The sequence below is a fragment of the Furipterus horrens genome, unplaced genomic scaffold, assembly GCF_987537825.1.
Source record: "Furipterus horrens unplaced genomic scaffold, mFurHor1.1.pri manual_scaffold_2, whole genome shotgun sequence".
Classification (NCBI taxonomy): Eukaryota; Metazoa; Chordata; class Mammalia; order Chiroptera; family Furipteridae; genus Furipterus; species Furipterus horrens.
In genome coordinates, this window is record NW_028327172.1 from 175,225,845 (window position 1) to 175,241,357 (window position 15,513).

The 15,513-nt window shown below is 36.0% G+C and overlaps 1 protein-coding gene across 2 annotated transcripts in view; it reads left to right on the forward strand.

Moving 5' to 3' along the window:
* TMPRSS11D (transmembrane serine protease 11D) overlaps positions 1–15,513 on the forward strand; it is a 51,357-nt gene that overhangs the window by 9,416 nt on the left and 26,428 nt on the right. For both annotated transcript variants that reach the window (XM_090268142.1, XM_090268143.1), the window contains exons 2-3: positions 7,073–7,194; positions 9,618–9,736. In XM_090268142.1, coding sequence (XP_090124268.1) covers positions 7,073–7,194; positions 9,618–9,736 — 241 coding nt within the window. The remainder of the gene's footprint in view (positions 1–7,072; positions 7,195–9,617; positions 9,737–15,513) is intronic.

Here is a 15,513-nt window from a genome sequence, read left to right on the forward strand (position 1 = left end):
TTGACTAGCCCATGAAACAATTGAGCCTACACTCTTAGCTTCATTGGCAGTAGGTTATCATGAACCTGCTTCAACTCCCAACTTAACCATTACATATATACATATACACATATTGTACATATTAGTCATTTGTTCACATCAGCTTGCAAACTTTGTGAGAATTTGAATCTTAGATTACCTTTCCCTACAATAGAAGATTTCAAAATTTTGACACACCATTACAGGTATGCTATTTACAGTTGTATAGTTTGTGCAATACACAAAAATAGATGGCTTGGGGGAAGATTGGAAGCAGATATGAAGCCTATGCTCTGTGCCAAGTTGCCTGTCCCAGAGTAGAGCTGGATGCAGCTGAAGGAGCACTCTTTTATAATTGTCTCTGTCTCCCAGAGAAGTTGTCTTTTCCTAACTCTCACAAAAGCATTATATAGGTTAGTGTGGGTCCCTCGCCACTGGACCATCCTCTGTATCCTCAAGAAGTATGAAGTAATTTATATTCTCAGGAAATACAAACTCATTTAAATGGTATCCAAGATAAAAAAAAATTAATAAACTGGAAAGTAAATCATTGAATTAAAAAAATTCATGTAATGCATCCCAAAGATACATACACAAAGTGTTGCATATTTGTGATTCAAGAACAGAATTCTCTTTTTTGTCCAATTACAGTTGACACACAGTTTCAGGTGTACAACATAGTGATTAGACTTTTATATAACTTATCAAGTGATTATCCTGGTAAGTCTAGTACCCAGATATCACCATACATAGTTATTACAATATGATTGAGATATTCCCTATTGAAGATAGGTTATGATTCTTATCTTCAGTATAAGCCCAGAGTTTTCAGAATGCATGATTTAATTAAACAAATATATTCAAGAAGTCTTAAACCTGTGGCACTAACTCTGCTACCAACAAGTGGTTCTATTCTAATTAATCCTTTGTGCCTCTCTTCGTTTACACTGTACCCTTATCAAGTTAATAAACTGAGTTGATATCATCTAAATTGACATCAAGTTTATCAACAAAAAATCTTTATAAATACATAAAAGTATTAGACTGAACCAGTGATTTGCAGAAAATAGATTATTTTCTCCCATCTCAAATTTAAACAGAAAAGCTACTTCATTTTCATTTGTTTTTTATTGCTGAGCTTTCAAATAAGACCTTGTTTGACGTGTTCCTCAACTTAAAAAATTTTAAACTATTGACTTGGATAGTCTCTACTGCCCGCCCAGTGGTAACCATGTAGAGTTAATGAAACTGACAAAAATAGAGTAAGTCCCTTCACTTTGGAGCTATTTGCATATTCTTCATAACTTCAATACTCTAATATATAATGTAAACATACACATATTCAAATATATGTGTTTGTATATTCTGTAGTATAAGGCCTATACAAATATTTTTGAACTTTCCATCTCTTAGCATCAACAATAAAGTAGTAAGTGTGATAGAAACTAAAAACAATGATATGATAACTAACAAAATCTTCTCCCATCTGATGTGGGCATTTGGAGTTTGAGCTTGAGAGGCCTGGATACACATTCCAGCTCTGTCATTTACTAGCTGAGTAACTAAGCCTATATTTCATCATCTGTAAACTAGAGTTATTTACAAGGATTAAATTAAATGATATAAAAATATTCAACACAGTGTCAAATACATGGTAAGCATTCAACAGATTATTCTTCTGTCTGTATTTTGTCAGTATTCAAAACAGGAATGCATAACATACAATTGTATTTAAAGTCCTTCCAAACTACAATATAATTATTTTAAAATTCCTCTTTGCAGTCTCATTTATAAATTTTTTCATAAACAAGCCTGTATGTGGACTCTGTAATGAGTATTGTGCTATGGGTGGGGCATATCCTGACAGACAAGATGCATCTCTACTTTCAGGAGCTACAGCTAATGCGGGTGCAGGCAATAGGTTCACTGTTCACTATATGAAGGGATAAGGACTAGACTAGAGAAATTCACTGGGCATTATGGGATCAGATGAGTGGCATAGAGGGAACAAGATGACAACTACCTAGTGAGAAAAGAAAGATGCTTGAATTATCTTAATAATATAATGGGAATTGTAAGGCACCTGGCTGGGGATAAGCAGGCAGGTGGGGATGTGGCAGAAGATAAAGCTGCAGAGGTGATTGTGATAAGTTTGAAATGCCATGTGGAAGGTTTGGATGCAATCCTGAGGGTCTTGAAAAGCTATAGAGAAATTTCAAATATGGCAGTGGAAGGGGAGAGTTTCAGAACCTAAGATTTAAATTAAAAAATAAAAAATTCCCTTGAAGGATTTTAAAGGGTTGATTGGAAAGAAACAAAAATCTTATAATCTAGTTTCCTCTTTTCTCTACATCTCATAAGTGAACCATCAGCATCCTCTACAGTCTAGATTTAAAATATATCCAGACTCTGATCATTTATCACTTCCAATGCTACTACCACCATTGTATAAACCTCCATCATCTCTCACCTGGACTACTGAATAATTTTCAAAATCATCTCCCACTCCATCCCCAGAGCACCATTCCCTTGTGTCTCCCAGCGATCCTTTTAAATAAATAGATCTGATGTCACTCTTTTGCTCAAACCCTCAAAGAATTTTTTTCAGAATAAAGACCTTACAAAAGTCCTTACAAAAAAGCCCTAGGTGATCTTCTCCCACCCCACCCCATGACACACTACTCTTATCTAACTTTATCTCCCTCTCATGTATCCCCCACACCCCTAAGCTGCTCACTCCACTTCAGGCCAACTGCCCCTGCCTTCCTCAGACCTACCAAGGGAGCTCCTGGCTGAGGGCCTGCTGCTCCCTCTGCCTAGATTATTCCTGGTATCCTCATGGTTGCTCACTCACCCGCTTCTGGTCTTTATTTAAATATCACCTTCTCTGTGTGGCATTTCGTGTACACTCAGTCTAAATTCTCAGGACCCCATGGCACTCTCTCTTTTCCACCTCCCTGCTTTTTAAATTTTCTTTGTCTTATTTCTTTCTGTCTTCTCAGTGTACTTTCATATTAAAATCAAATCACCATGAGTACTGTTACAGTTGTTTCTTTCCATTGTACTCTCAGCACCTATAATATTGCAGGCACCCACCAGATGTCTCTTGAATTAACTGATTAGTTAAATGAAGAAGGGAGACCAGTTTAAAGGCATTTCAAGTAATGCAAGTAAAGTGATAACTGCCAGAATTAAGAAAGAAATAAAAGGTACAGAGAGAGATATTTAGATGATAAGATGAGCACTCTTTACTGACCTCTTGAATGTGGGAAGTGACCAAGAGAGAGCAGGTGTGGCTAATTGCCGAATCTCTGATTTAGGGTAACAGGTAGATGATAGTGACATTCCCCAATATTAGAAGCAGTTTTGGGAAAAAGAAGAGTGAGAAACATTGAGGTGAGGTAGAAACATTAATCAGTTCCCTCCTGTGTGAGCCACAATGTGGGATCGAACCCACAACCTAAGTACGTGCCCTGACCAGCAATCAAACCCACAACCCTTTGGCGAACAGGACAACGATTCAACCAACAGAGACACCTGGCCAGGATTGAACTGTTATATTTAAGGAGGTTATAAAGCACCCATAAGATGTCCAATGAATAATTTTAAAAGATGTGGAGCTTAAAGACAGCGGTCTCGGCTGAAAATCTATCTTAGGAGGTATTGTCGTTCTGAGTGCTTGCTGAAACCATGGCACAGGATGGCATTATCAAGGAAGCATGAGTAGCAGGAGATGACTGTGGACAAAACATTCATTACTATGATACCTAAAATCTTATTTAAATGAACACAAAACTCTCTAAAAGTTCTATATCTCAATTTGCAATTACCCTGTCACTGTTTTCCTCAAGATACCAAATGGCTCTATTAATCCACAGCCATATAATAGTTATAACTCACTATGTGTCAATGGCAAAGATTAATAAGTATTCTTACATAAATCTGATACAGTAATATAAGGTGTACTTTCAAATTTAAAATTAAATCAACAATTATTTTATTGCACACTTACTACATGTAAGACAAAATCTTAACACTTAATGGCTACTGATTCCATTTTCTTCTCCTCAGATCAAGAGAGACAGGAGTCTCAATTATTTCCCATCTCCTATAGTGTGAGGGAGGGAGTACATGTTCTTTGGTTCAAACTAACTGGGTTTCCATTTCCAGCTCTGTCATTCCTGGGTAGTTAGGAGTTATTTATTCTTTGAGACTCAGTTTCCCTATCTTCAAAACAGGGGTCCTAACACCTACTTTATAAGATGGTCATGAAGACTGGCAATATACATGTACAATTCCTTATACTTTAGGTTTATAAGACTCGTGTAACTTTTCCAAGTCAATGAAAGAAAGAGAGAGGAAGGCTGGTTAAAAATGTCACAACTGAATATTTGTTCCACTGTTTAAATGTTAGCACTAAAAAGCTCACTAATCATGACCCTGCTTTTACAACAAAGTTTTTTTTTAAGATTTTATTTATTTATTTTTAGAGAGAGGGGAAGGAAGCAAGGGAGAAAGAGAGAGAGAAACATTAATGTGAGAGATAAACATTCATCAATTGCCTCTCATCCACACCCCTACCAGACACCAAACCTGCAACCCAGGCATGTGTCATGGCAGGGAATGGAACTCATGACCCTTCACTTTGTGGAACAATGCCCAACCAACTGAGTCACATCAGTCAGGGAAGCAAAGCCTTTTCTTGCACAGATTTCCATCGTGTTGTGAGTCAAAATTCAGACAGTGTTTGGACATACGTTTTCTCTAATAGTTTACAAAGTAAATATTGTCCACATTTAGGTATGTGTTGGCGAAAGCTTCATAATTAGCCACATACATTGATTCAAGGGCAAGTTGCACTAAAAAGAGCAGACATTTCTTCAGCAGTTTCTATAGGGTGAAACAATCCATTCTTATGCGATTTACTATGGCTTGTAAGATTAAGATAATTTGGGCTCCACACCCTCTGTTTACTGAGTCATATGTCTCATGATGCTTTTCAGTCATTGAGTTTAAGATGTTTTTCATGAACTGAAGCAAAGTTGGTATTAAAGGCATTCCCAGGGGAGGTTCATCTAAGCTAAAGCATATGCTGACTCTAGCCTTTGGTTTTTGTTTTCTGGGATTTGGAGCTCCAACTTAATCTTTGTTTTTCAGAATGTCTCTCTACGTTCATAAATCTTGACAGATCAGTTTACCTCTGGAAATATAGTCAACCCTTGGTTCAGGAGGAGGCTCAAATTTGGGTTTTTAGGTTTAGCTGTGCCATGAAATTTGTCTCCTTTTGGCTCTCCCACTGCTGGACAGCCACTAACATTCACTGAACTCACAAAAGCCTAACACCATGCATTTGTAATTACATGTCACTGGCACGACAAGCCCATAAAGTAGCAGATGAGTAAACAGGATCAAAAGTCAACAAATGTCAATATGTCAGTTTTCTCCAACTTGAAAATTACCACTAGTGGTTCCTGAACATTGACAGTGAACATCAGTTCTCACTAGTATAGCAAAATGAATAAATAAGAGCAATGGAGTAAAAAGACATCAGAAAGCTAAAGGTTTTTTTTATTATTCTGAGATTATGTCCTTTCTGCTTTTACATATTTAAATGCCCTTTTATTAAATGATGATGTTGGAGCATGATCAGTTTTTAATGTGTTTACTCAACAAAATTGAAAGTTGGCAATTCTATGCCCACCTCCAATAATCTTCTGACATGTCACTGGTCCCAAAGCCACAGCATATGACATGCTGGGGGTGCGCTTCTCTAAGTCTGTGAGTTGGGTAGAGCCCAGACACCACCGGGCAACCCTGATGTGAAATCTAAATGTCTGGGAATCTCTGACCTCAGAGCATCCCCTTCACACTTACACCAGAATGTTAACAAAACAAATAGAAAAAATGATAGTCAGACTATATTCTGGCTAAATGTAACTGCTTTTCAGCTCTGTTAAGGCCTTAAAATTCAAAACATGGCCAGGAGTTAACACATGCAGCAAACATTTGTAAATATCATAAATGTTTATGAATCACATATATGCCAGGCACCTTACAAAGTGTCAAAAACATAAGCATGAATACTATCTTTCCTCTCAAAGTGTTCACTGCCTAGGGGGTAACCTACCTAACTAGAAATATATACTTCATAGCACCTAACATAACCTCACTGATCTTCAAAACAGCCTTGTAAGGCAGGTATTATTATTCCAACGGTTAAGATAAAGAAAGTCTCAGACCAATGACAATATGATCTCCAATCAAACAAAGAATAAAATAAGAATTCATACTCAGCTCTTCTGATGACCTCCCCAGTATGAGTGTGTGGGAAGGAGGCATTGTAAAGGAAAGTACTTGGGCTATATGCCTAATACAACACCAGATACTGTACTGTTGTAAATCTATTGGTTTACACTGTAGCTGACAAATTCATAGGAAAGAATGATAAATCACACAAACCCTTTGCTGGTAGTACAGTTCTCAGTTGTTTCAGGAGCTTGCTACTCTCTTGGATCTCAGGTCTCAGCTTCTGGCCACATCCCCATTTTTATAATATGGGTAATAATATAGTGAAAAAATGCTACTATTCTGACTTCCTCCACCCTTCTCCCACTCGAATGATCTCTCTTCTATACAGTTCTGGAGATGGTGCCCAGGTAAGGGAGCTTACTACATTAAGTGTCCAAAATAGGGTCCTGGAAGAAGTCATAACAAAATAGAGAAAAATTGGTTATTATTCCTGAGAATGTCATCAATTGGCAGAAGAAGGGAAAGTAATTGCAAACCAAAGGTCAGATTTCCTTATTCTTCTATGAAGCTCCCTAAATGTCAACAAAATCCTGAAAAATGTTTTAGAGAAAAACCATTAAAGAGAATGTTGTCCAGGTCAGGTTTATTTCCAGAACTAAATTCCTATCGAAAATCACTTGGTTTCCTGAAAATAGAACCATAAACAAGCTAAGGCTTAGGAAGGCGGGAAATGGTCATGAGCACTGAAATAACGGCTACTCTGAGTGACATGAGTAGTCCTTTGATGTTCTTCTTTTGTTCGAAGGCCAGCACGAGTACCATCGACCTCAAGATTTCTGAATCCATTTGTAGTGTTTTTTGTTGTTGTCGCAGTGGTGGTAATCCTGGCAGTGACGATAGCTCTGCTGATCCACTTTTTAGCTTTTGGTAAGTACCAGAAGATTAAAAGTGCCACTTTTCAGTCTAGATAATGAAATATACATTCAAATCAAAAGTTTGGCATTCCTTGAAATCTTACTATTTGTCACAAAATGGATTGACCTGGAGGGTTTTATGCTAAGTGAGAGATAAGTTAAAGAGAAATACCATATCATTTCACTCATATTTGGAATCTAAAGAACAGAATAAATGAACAAACAAAACAGAAACAGAATCATAGATATAGAGAACAATTTGATGGTTGCCAGGTAGGAGTGGGTTGGGGTTCTGGAGAAAAAAAAAGATGAAGAGATTAAGCACAAATTGGTAGTTACAAAATAGTCATAGGTATGTAAAGGTCAGCATGGGGAATATAGTCAGTATTTTGTAAAATTATAGATAGTGCCACGTGGGTACTAGAATTATCAGGGGATCACTTTATAAATTATATAATTGTCTAATCACTATGCTGTACACCTGAAATTAATATTTAAAATGTTTAGCATTTTTAATTGTCACCTTTATTTCTTAGTATATAATAATTATATTTCTTACATATTCCTAAATATACATTTGCTTCTACTTTTTTATTCAATCTATATATTTTTTCTCTTCTATCTTTTGCCTTTTTTTAGTATAATAAACATTACACAAGCAAGGTAGTATTCTAGCAAAAGGAAAAAAATCTCTTTACAGTTTTATAATACTAGAATTTGCCAATTTTGTTTTCTCTTTAATACCATGATTTCATTTTTAATTTAGTAAGTTGATAAAATAATAAAAATTAAGTAATTTTTAAAGGACCTTAAATTTCAAGCCTAAATTTTGGATGTACCTAAGTACTTGTTAATTCATAATCTGTCCCCTGAAAACAGTTTTAGTAGCAGAAGAGTTACAGTAGGAGATTAATTTGCAATTAGATAGAAGAAAGGGATAAAAACAAACTTTTAAAAGAAATCTATTTTTTTCTTTTCCTTATTTTGTTTAATTTTTCATTATTACATCACAAAAACATAGGAAACATGGGCAAGAAACAAATATTATAAAGAATACATATACACTGCTCATTCATAAACAAGTTTCCTTAATATTTCAGTGAATACTCTTAGATGTTGTCATGTAGGTAAATAAGATGTGTCAAATTTCACTGGATAACATAGGCTATAATCTACTTTTTTCACTTAAAAATACACTTTGAGGTTATTATTTAATTTCAGCTATAATTCTGTTTAATCCTTTAAAATGTGCATGGGTATTTGTGGGTAGTGCATGAGTGTGAAGAGTGAGCAAGAACATAATTTATTGTATGTGCTGTTGCAAATGGGGAAAAATGCTTAATTTTGCAAATATTGGAAAACTCCCAATGGTGCAATACAATTATCAATATCAGAAAAAGCAAGTAACTAGAAATAATCTTTTCAGCCAATCTAAATTGAAAGTTGTGACTGAATTTTGCTTTTGACTACATTTTGCTATCAAGTCACCTGGGGTCAAATATGTTTAAGGCGAATTACAGAGGTAGGCAAAAGAAGCACAAAGCTTCAGATTAAATTAATGTATTTTCAATCTTAAAGGCACTGTATTGCCATACTTAAACACAAAGGGAGAAACCTAGGCAACTCCTCTTCAAAGTGTATCCCAGGGACCATTTATGGCCCTAGAGAGACGTACCCTTCTGCCACAAAAGACTACATTATCCTTCCCCTAAGCTCTCCAACTTTCTCCTGCCACTGAGTTATTTCTCTGCATAAATTATTTATATAAATGATCAAAAGGAAGCAGAGATTTTTTTTTCCTGAGACAGATTAGGTTATGTTAACAATTCATAATGTCTCTAAGATGTGTATAGTACATTTTAGAGATTTTTATTTCCTTCAGACAGCCAAATGTCCCCTGGAAGACACTTTTGATGAAAATAATTTACATTGGACAACCAGATCAGATATCATTAGAAGACTTTATTTTCTAGTTTAGTCCAGAAAAGTAATGGCAAGTCACTAATTCCTCTAGAGACAAAATTAGTTGAAATAATTTTTAAAACTATTTAGAATTACTTCAGGTTATTCCTTAACAACAAATAAATAACATATTATAGATATTCATTAATATTTTTGAATAAATAAGCTTGTAATTATAAATCTTCCAAAAATACAGTAGAATAAAAATTATGATACTTCTGAACAATTTAATTTCTCAAGTAATACTGTTCTAATTTTCATACATCTTTCACAGTCTCAGTTTTGTCAATATTTTTTAAAACTGAAAGAAAATAATTTTATTATAGACATATTTATATTGAGTTTAGAGTATTTTTTCTTTTAGGGGAAACAAAAGAAATTTAATCATGTGTAATAGCCTCCAAATCCTGAATAAACTAAAGCTTAAAGTACTTAGTAATGTGAGATTGATTCTGCTTTTTCTTTATTTTACAGATAAAAAATCCTACTTTTACCGTAGCAGCTTTCAAATCCTAAATGTTAACTATAGTGATCAGTTAAATTCACCAGCCTCACAGCAATATAGGATTTTGAGTGAAAGAATTGAATCTGTGGTAAGTTAATATGTATTTGTCTCTGTTCTGTATTTATAATAAAAGAAAAGAAAAGAAACCTAATATTTTAGAAAAATTTGCAATTGTTACATGCTATGCATATTTTCTTACCTTGAATGGTGAAAGATATGTTTCTTTGTGCTTTTTTCCAAGTTAATCTTCTAGTATACTGGTTCTTAATCACATTTTCTTAAGTCATGAATGAAAAGTATTAGTAGGATCATGACTAAATACATATTTTATGTGATTATGACTTCAAAGACTGGAGGTCTATTGTTTGTGCAAGTTGAGCATTTATTACATTTTCCTTGAGACTGCCTTTGCTTTAGTTCTTTTTTCCTTACCCAACAAAATACACAGATAGTAGGTGTTAAAAGACGTTTGCCTGTCAATAATAACATAGTTTGGTCAACACCACACTTTGGTTCAATGATAGATATAGAAAATATGCAATTAAGCTTGGACTTTCATTAAAAGAGACCCACGGGCTGTCTACCAGAAAAGTTCACACGCGGACCCTTAGCATTTGTTTATCACCACAGACCAGGGGTTCACCTTCAGCCCTGCAGAATCAGAATTGACCAGTCTCCAGATTGTTTACTTACCCTTTCCTTTTTAAAGGATCCTAAGAATATATACCCTGGCCAGATGGTTCACTTGGTTGGAACATCATCTTGAACATCAAGAGGTTGCAGGTTTGATCCCTGGTCAGGGCATAGACTGAGTTGCAGGTTAGATTTCCCAGTCGGGGTGCATATGGAAGGCAACCAATCATGGTTTCCCTCTCTCTTCTCTTTTCTTCTCCTTCTCCTCCTTCTTTCTTATTTTTCTTCTTCTCCTTCTCCTCTTCCTCCTCCTCCTCTTCCTCCTTCTTCTTCCTCTCTCTCTCTCCCCCACTTTGCCTCTCTCTAAAATCAATTTTAAAAAAGTATATCCTCAGGTAAAGAGCATATACTCAGGTGAGGATTTTTTTTAATTAAGTATAAAATTATTAAATATTCCTAATTCAATTTTATCATTCTTATCAAAACTGTTCTTTAAAGCATATCACAATGAAAGTATAAACATTGTTATAAGAATAAAAGTATCTTTAGTACCCTCTCTTATTCTAAAGATAATATACAAACAGAACATTTAGTGTATTTAAGAAATATAAAGAAGGAAGAAATATGCATAAAACCTCAATACTCAGATACAACCACTATTAACATTTTGATGTTCTGTGTACATTTCTATGCAAACTGCATACACCGTAAATGCCCAGACACAAAATATTATCTGTCAATGAAATCAGACTATATTTGCTAGTTTATCTACTTTTCTCTCAAATGTATGTCCAGTTAAATATTCATAAATTTAGACATATGCCATTTTAAATAACTAAGCACTATTATAGTGTGTAGATATATAATATTTTATATAACCTGTCTTTTCCTGACAGAGTTTTACATTATTCCTAGTTTTTCACTATTATATTGAATATTCTGATGACCACCCTTGTTTATATGTTCTTGTACATTTGCATGATTATATTTGAGGGATATATTTCCAGAAGTAGAATTATCAGAGTATTGGATGTATACTTTTATTTCCTCCAGAGATTTTTAAACATTTTCTTTGTTTTTACTGAAGATTTTGTTTTAGAAACATTTTAGATTTACATAAAAGTTGTAAAGATAATAGAGAGATGTCTCATACATCACACCCAGCTTCCTCTATTAACATCTCACATTACAATAGTGCACAGGTAATCCCCATATAACAAATATAGGTTCCTAACAAATGTTGTGTTATGTGAACCCATGTTATACAAAACAAAGAATTAGTACAAAAAGGGAAGTTAGGTTCCATGATTACTCTATCCAGTGAAGCTGTCATTCAGGACAGAAAGGCAGAGAAAGTGTTTCCAGGACATAGTAAAACTGAAGGAGTTTGTTAGATCCAAACCACTGTTATATGAGATGTTAAAGGGACTTGTTTAGAAGAAGGAGGATCAAAACTATGAACATTAAAAAGCAAACTAAGTAGGCAATGAGAGGGGGAAAATAATTATAGGTATGGGGAACATATTGGGGGAAGGTCAATGGGGAGGGAAAAGGGGGAAAAGGGGGGGAGATGATGCAGGAATTAAGAAGCATAGTAGGAGGGAGTGGAGTAGACAGGAAGATGTTGAGAAGAACTATATGCACAACCAATGGGCATGGACTAAGGGCAGGGGACAACTGGAGGGAAGGGGAAGCAGGGGGGAAGGAAATTGGGACAACTATAACAGCATAATCAATAAAAAAAAAGTGGGAAAAAAAAAAGAAGTAGATTAGCTGGGATCTGCTTGGAAACTTCCCCCTCTCATAGGCACCCTGACCAGCAATATCCTGGAGGGAGTGAGCGAGAAGGTTTGATTGAAAGAGCCAGAGGTGTGGGAAGACAGAGAACAGCCAGAAGTGTGAGAAACTGTGTGACTTGAGTCTTGGTGGGGACCCCTTGGCCTGGCAACCCTGTGTCTGGGGGCACTCACATCAAGGCTCCACCAATCAAAAATGCAGAACTGAGCTACAGAGTGGTGCCCACGTTGGAAAGCTGAGGCAGACCCCAGACTTGGTGGGGACCCAAGGCAGGCAACACTGTGCCTACACACACACATGCACCAAGGCTCCATCAAACAAAAGCACCAAGGCTCCATCAAACAAAAATGTAGAACTGAGCCATGGAGAGGGGCCCATACAGGAAAGCTGTGGCGGAACTCCAGACTCAGTAGGGGCCCCAGGCAAGCAACTGTGTGCACACATGCACACACCAAGGCTCTGCAAAGCAGGGATGCAGGGCCTCTGCTGCAGCTTGGAGGCAACACAGAGACTTTTTTGGAGGAGGAGCGGAGACAGGGCCTGAGGCAGAGCACTATGGGCATGTGTACTGGCTTGCCAGGAGAACAGCGTTGCTAGGCAAGCCTGAGGAGTGCTGGAGGGAGCCACAGGACCCGTTTGGGGGACCCAACTCAGTGCAGCTCACAACAGAGAGCTGCAGCAGGCCCATGAGTGAGAGAATAGCAGCCTCAGAATCCAGCTAGATCTCACAGACAGACAGCCAGAAAAGAAGATTTGAAACCCATGGAATTTTGACCAGGGGCAGATCCAGAAAAAGAAGACAGTGCCCAAAGGTTGTTCTGGGGAAAAGCTCTTTCTTTAATCTGTTTTCTACCTTCTCTCCCTCTTATTCTTCTTTAATTTTTTTGTTTGTTTTGTTTATCCTCCCCCTTGCACTAAATATATAACATATAACTGCTATGTAAAACTAATAATATACACTTTTACTTTCTCATTTCATTCTGCATTCTTCCCTCTCTTTTTCAACATACAATGTAAATATTACTGTCTCACATAGCCTTGACCCTACTTGTTACTCTTATTATTCTATCATCTTCCCTATCAAAATTCAACTTTTTTTCAGTTAGCCAACTCTTATCTGTTTTTCCTTTAGTATAATAGTCTTAACCTATTTATATCTATATGAATACTGGCTCATTTGCTGCTGATAGTGTGATTATGGGTGGGAGATATTTTTGAGGGTGTGGGTTTTTTGTCAGGGTTGTGTGTTTATGTTTTAACAGCATCTCCACAAAAGAACTCAAAACTTGGTGGACAGAGTGACTCTCAACCATCTAGCCAGAGGGAAGATTCCACCAAAGAGTAACTGAAACACAACCAGACAGCTTAAACAAATGGTATAAAGAGCATTTTAAGACCATCAAGCTCAGGAACTCAAAGAGACTGCACCATTGAATCCCCCAGGTCTCCTATACAGAATTTCATACCACAAATGCAAGAAATCAAAGCAGACAAATCTAATAAACAAAAACAAACAAGAAGAGGCATCCAAAATGTGGAGACACAAAAACAACCTCCCAATAAAAGGAAAAGGGGAATCCCCATAAAGAGTGATAGATGAAAAAGAGGCGAGCAAACTATCAGATACAAAATTCAAAAGAATGGCTATAAGATAGCTCAATGAACTTGACAAACTCAGAGAAAACTATAATAAACTCAAGGAGAACTACAAAGAACTCCAGGGAAACTACAAGGAACTTACTGAGAACTACACCAATATAAAGAAGGACATAGAAACTATCAATAAGAACCAGGAAGAAGTGAAGGATACAATTTCTGAACTGAAGAACACAGCAAAAGCAATTAAAAGCAACTAAACAAAGCGGAGAATCAGATCAGTGAGTTAGAGGACAACGTAGAAAAAAATTCCCAGGCAATACAACAAAATGAAAAAAGACTAAAAAATAATGAATAAGATATAAGAGAACTGCAAGACAACATGGAACAAAACAGTATCCATATCATAGGGATACAAGAAAGAGAAGAAGAGGAGCATGGATAAAAAACCTGACTGAAAAAGTAATGACAGAAAATTTTCCTAATTTGATAAGAGAAAAAGTCATTCAAGTCCAGGAAGCATAGAAAGTCCCAATGAAGATGAACCCAAAAAGACCCACTCCAAAGCACATCATAATTAAAATGGCAACATTCAAAGACTAAGAGAGAATCCTAAAGACAGCAAGAGCAAAACAGCAAATAACATACAAGGGAGATCTGATAAGACTATCATCTGATTTCTCAACAGAAACACTACAAGCCAGAAGGGAATGGCAAAAATATTTCAAGCAATGAAAAACAAAGGACTACAACCAGGACTACTCTACCCAACAAGGCTCTCTTTCAAAATGGAAGGTGAAATAAGGAGTTTCCCAGACAAAGGAAGACTAAAAGAATACATATCCACCAAACCAGCATTGCAAGAGATGCTAAAGGGAATACTTTAAGAAAAAGAAGAAAAAGAGAAAGAAAGAGGAATGTAGGTACAAAGGGAAATGAATAAATACCTGTCCTGCCAATAATAACCTTAAATGTAAATGGATTAAGTGCTCCAATCAAAAGACACAGGGTAGTGGAATGAATACAAAAACATGACCCACATATTTACTGTCTATAAGAGACACACCTGAAAACAAAAGACTTACACTGACTAAAAATGAAGGGATGGAAAAAAGTATTTCAAGCAAATGGACATAAAAAAAAAATCTGGGGTAACAATACTTATATCAGACAAAACATATTTCATAGGAAATGCCATAAAAGGAGACAAAGAAGGACATTTCATAATACTTAATCCATCAAGAAGATATAACCCTGGTAAACATAAATGCATCCAACATAGGAACACCCAAATATATAAGGAAAATCTTGCAGGACTTCAAGAAGCATATTGGTAGTAACACACTCATAGTAGAGGACTTTAACACCCCATTGTCAACAATGGACAGATCTTTGAAGCAAAGAAACACCAAGGATATTGAGGCATTGAACAACACTCTAGATCAAATGGACTTGACTGATATATATAGAACTTTTCACCCCAAAGAAGCAAAATATAATTCTTTTCAAGTACACATGGAACATTTTCAAAGATAGACCACATGGTAGGACACAAAACAAGAATCAACAATTTCATGAAAATTGAAATTATATCAAGCATCTTCTCAGGTCACAATGCCTCGAAACTGGAAATCAACCTCAAGAAAAAAACTCAAAAAAAATTTAAACACATGGAAAATGATAACATGCTATTAAATAATGAATGTGTTAACAATGACATCAAGGAAGAAATCAAAAAGTTTCCAGAAACAAATTATAATGAGCAGACAACAGCCCAAAACCTATGAGACACAATGAAAGCACTCCTGAGAGGAAAGTTAATAGCAATACAGGCATATC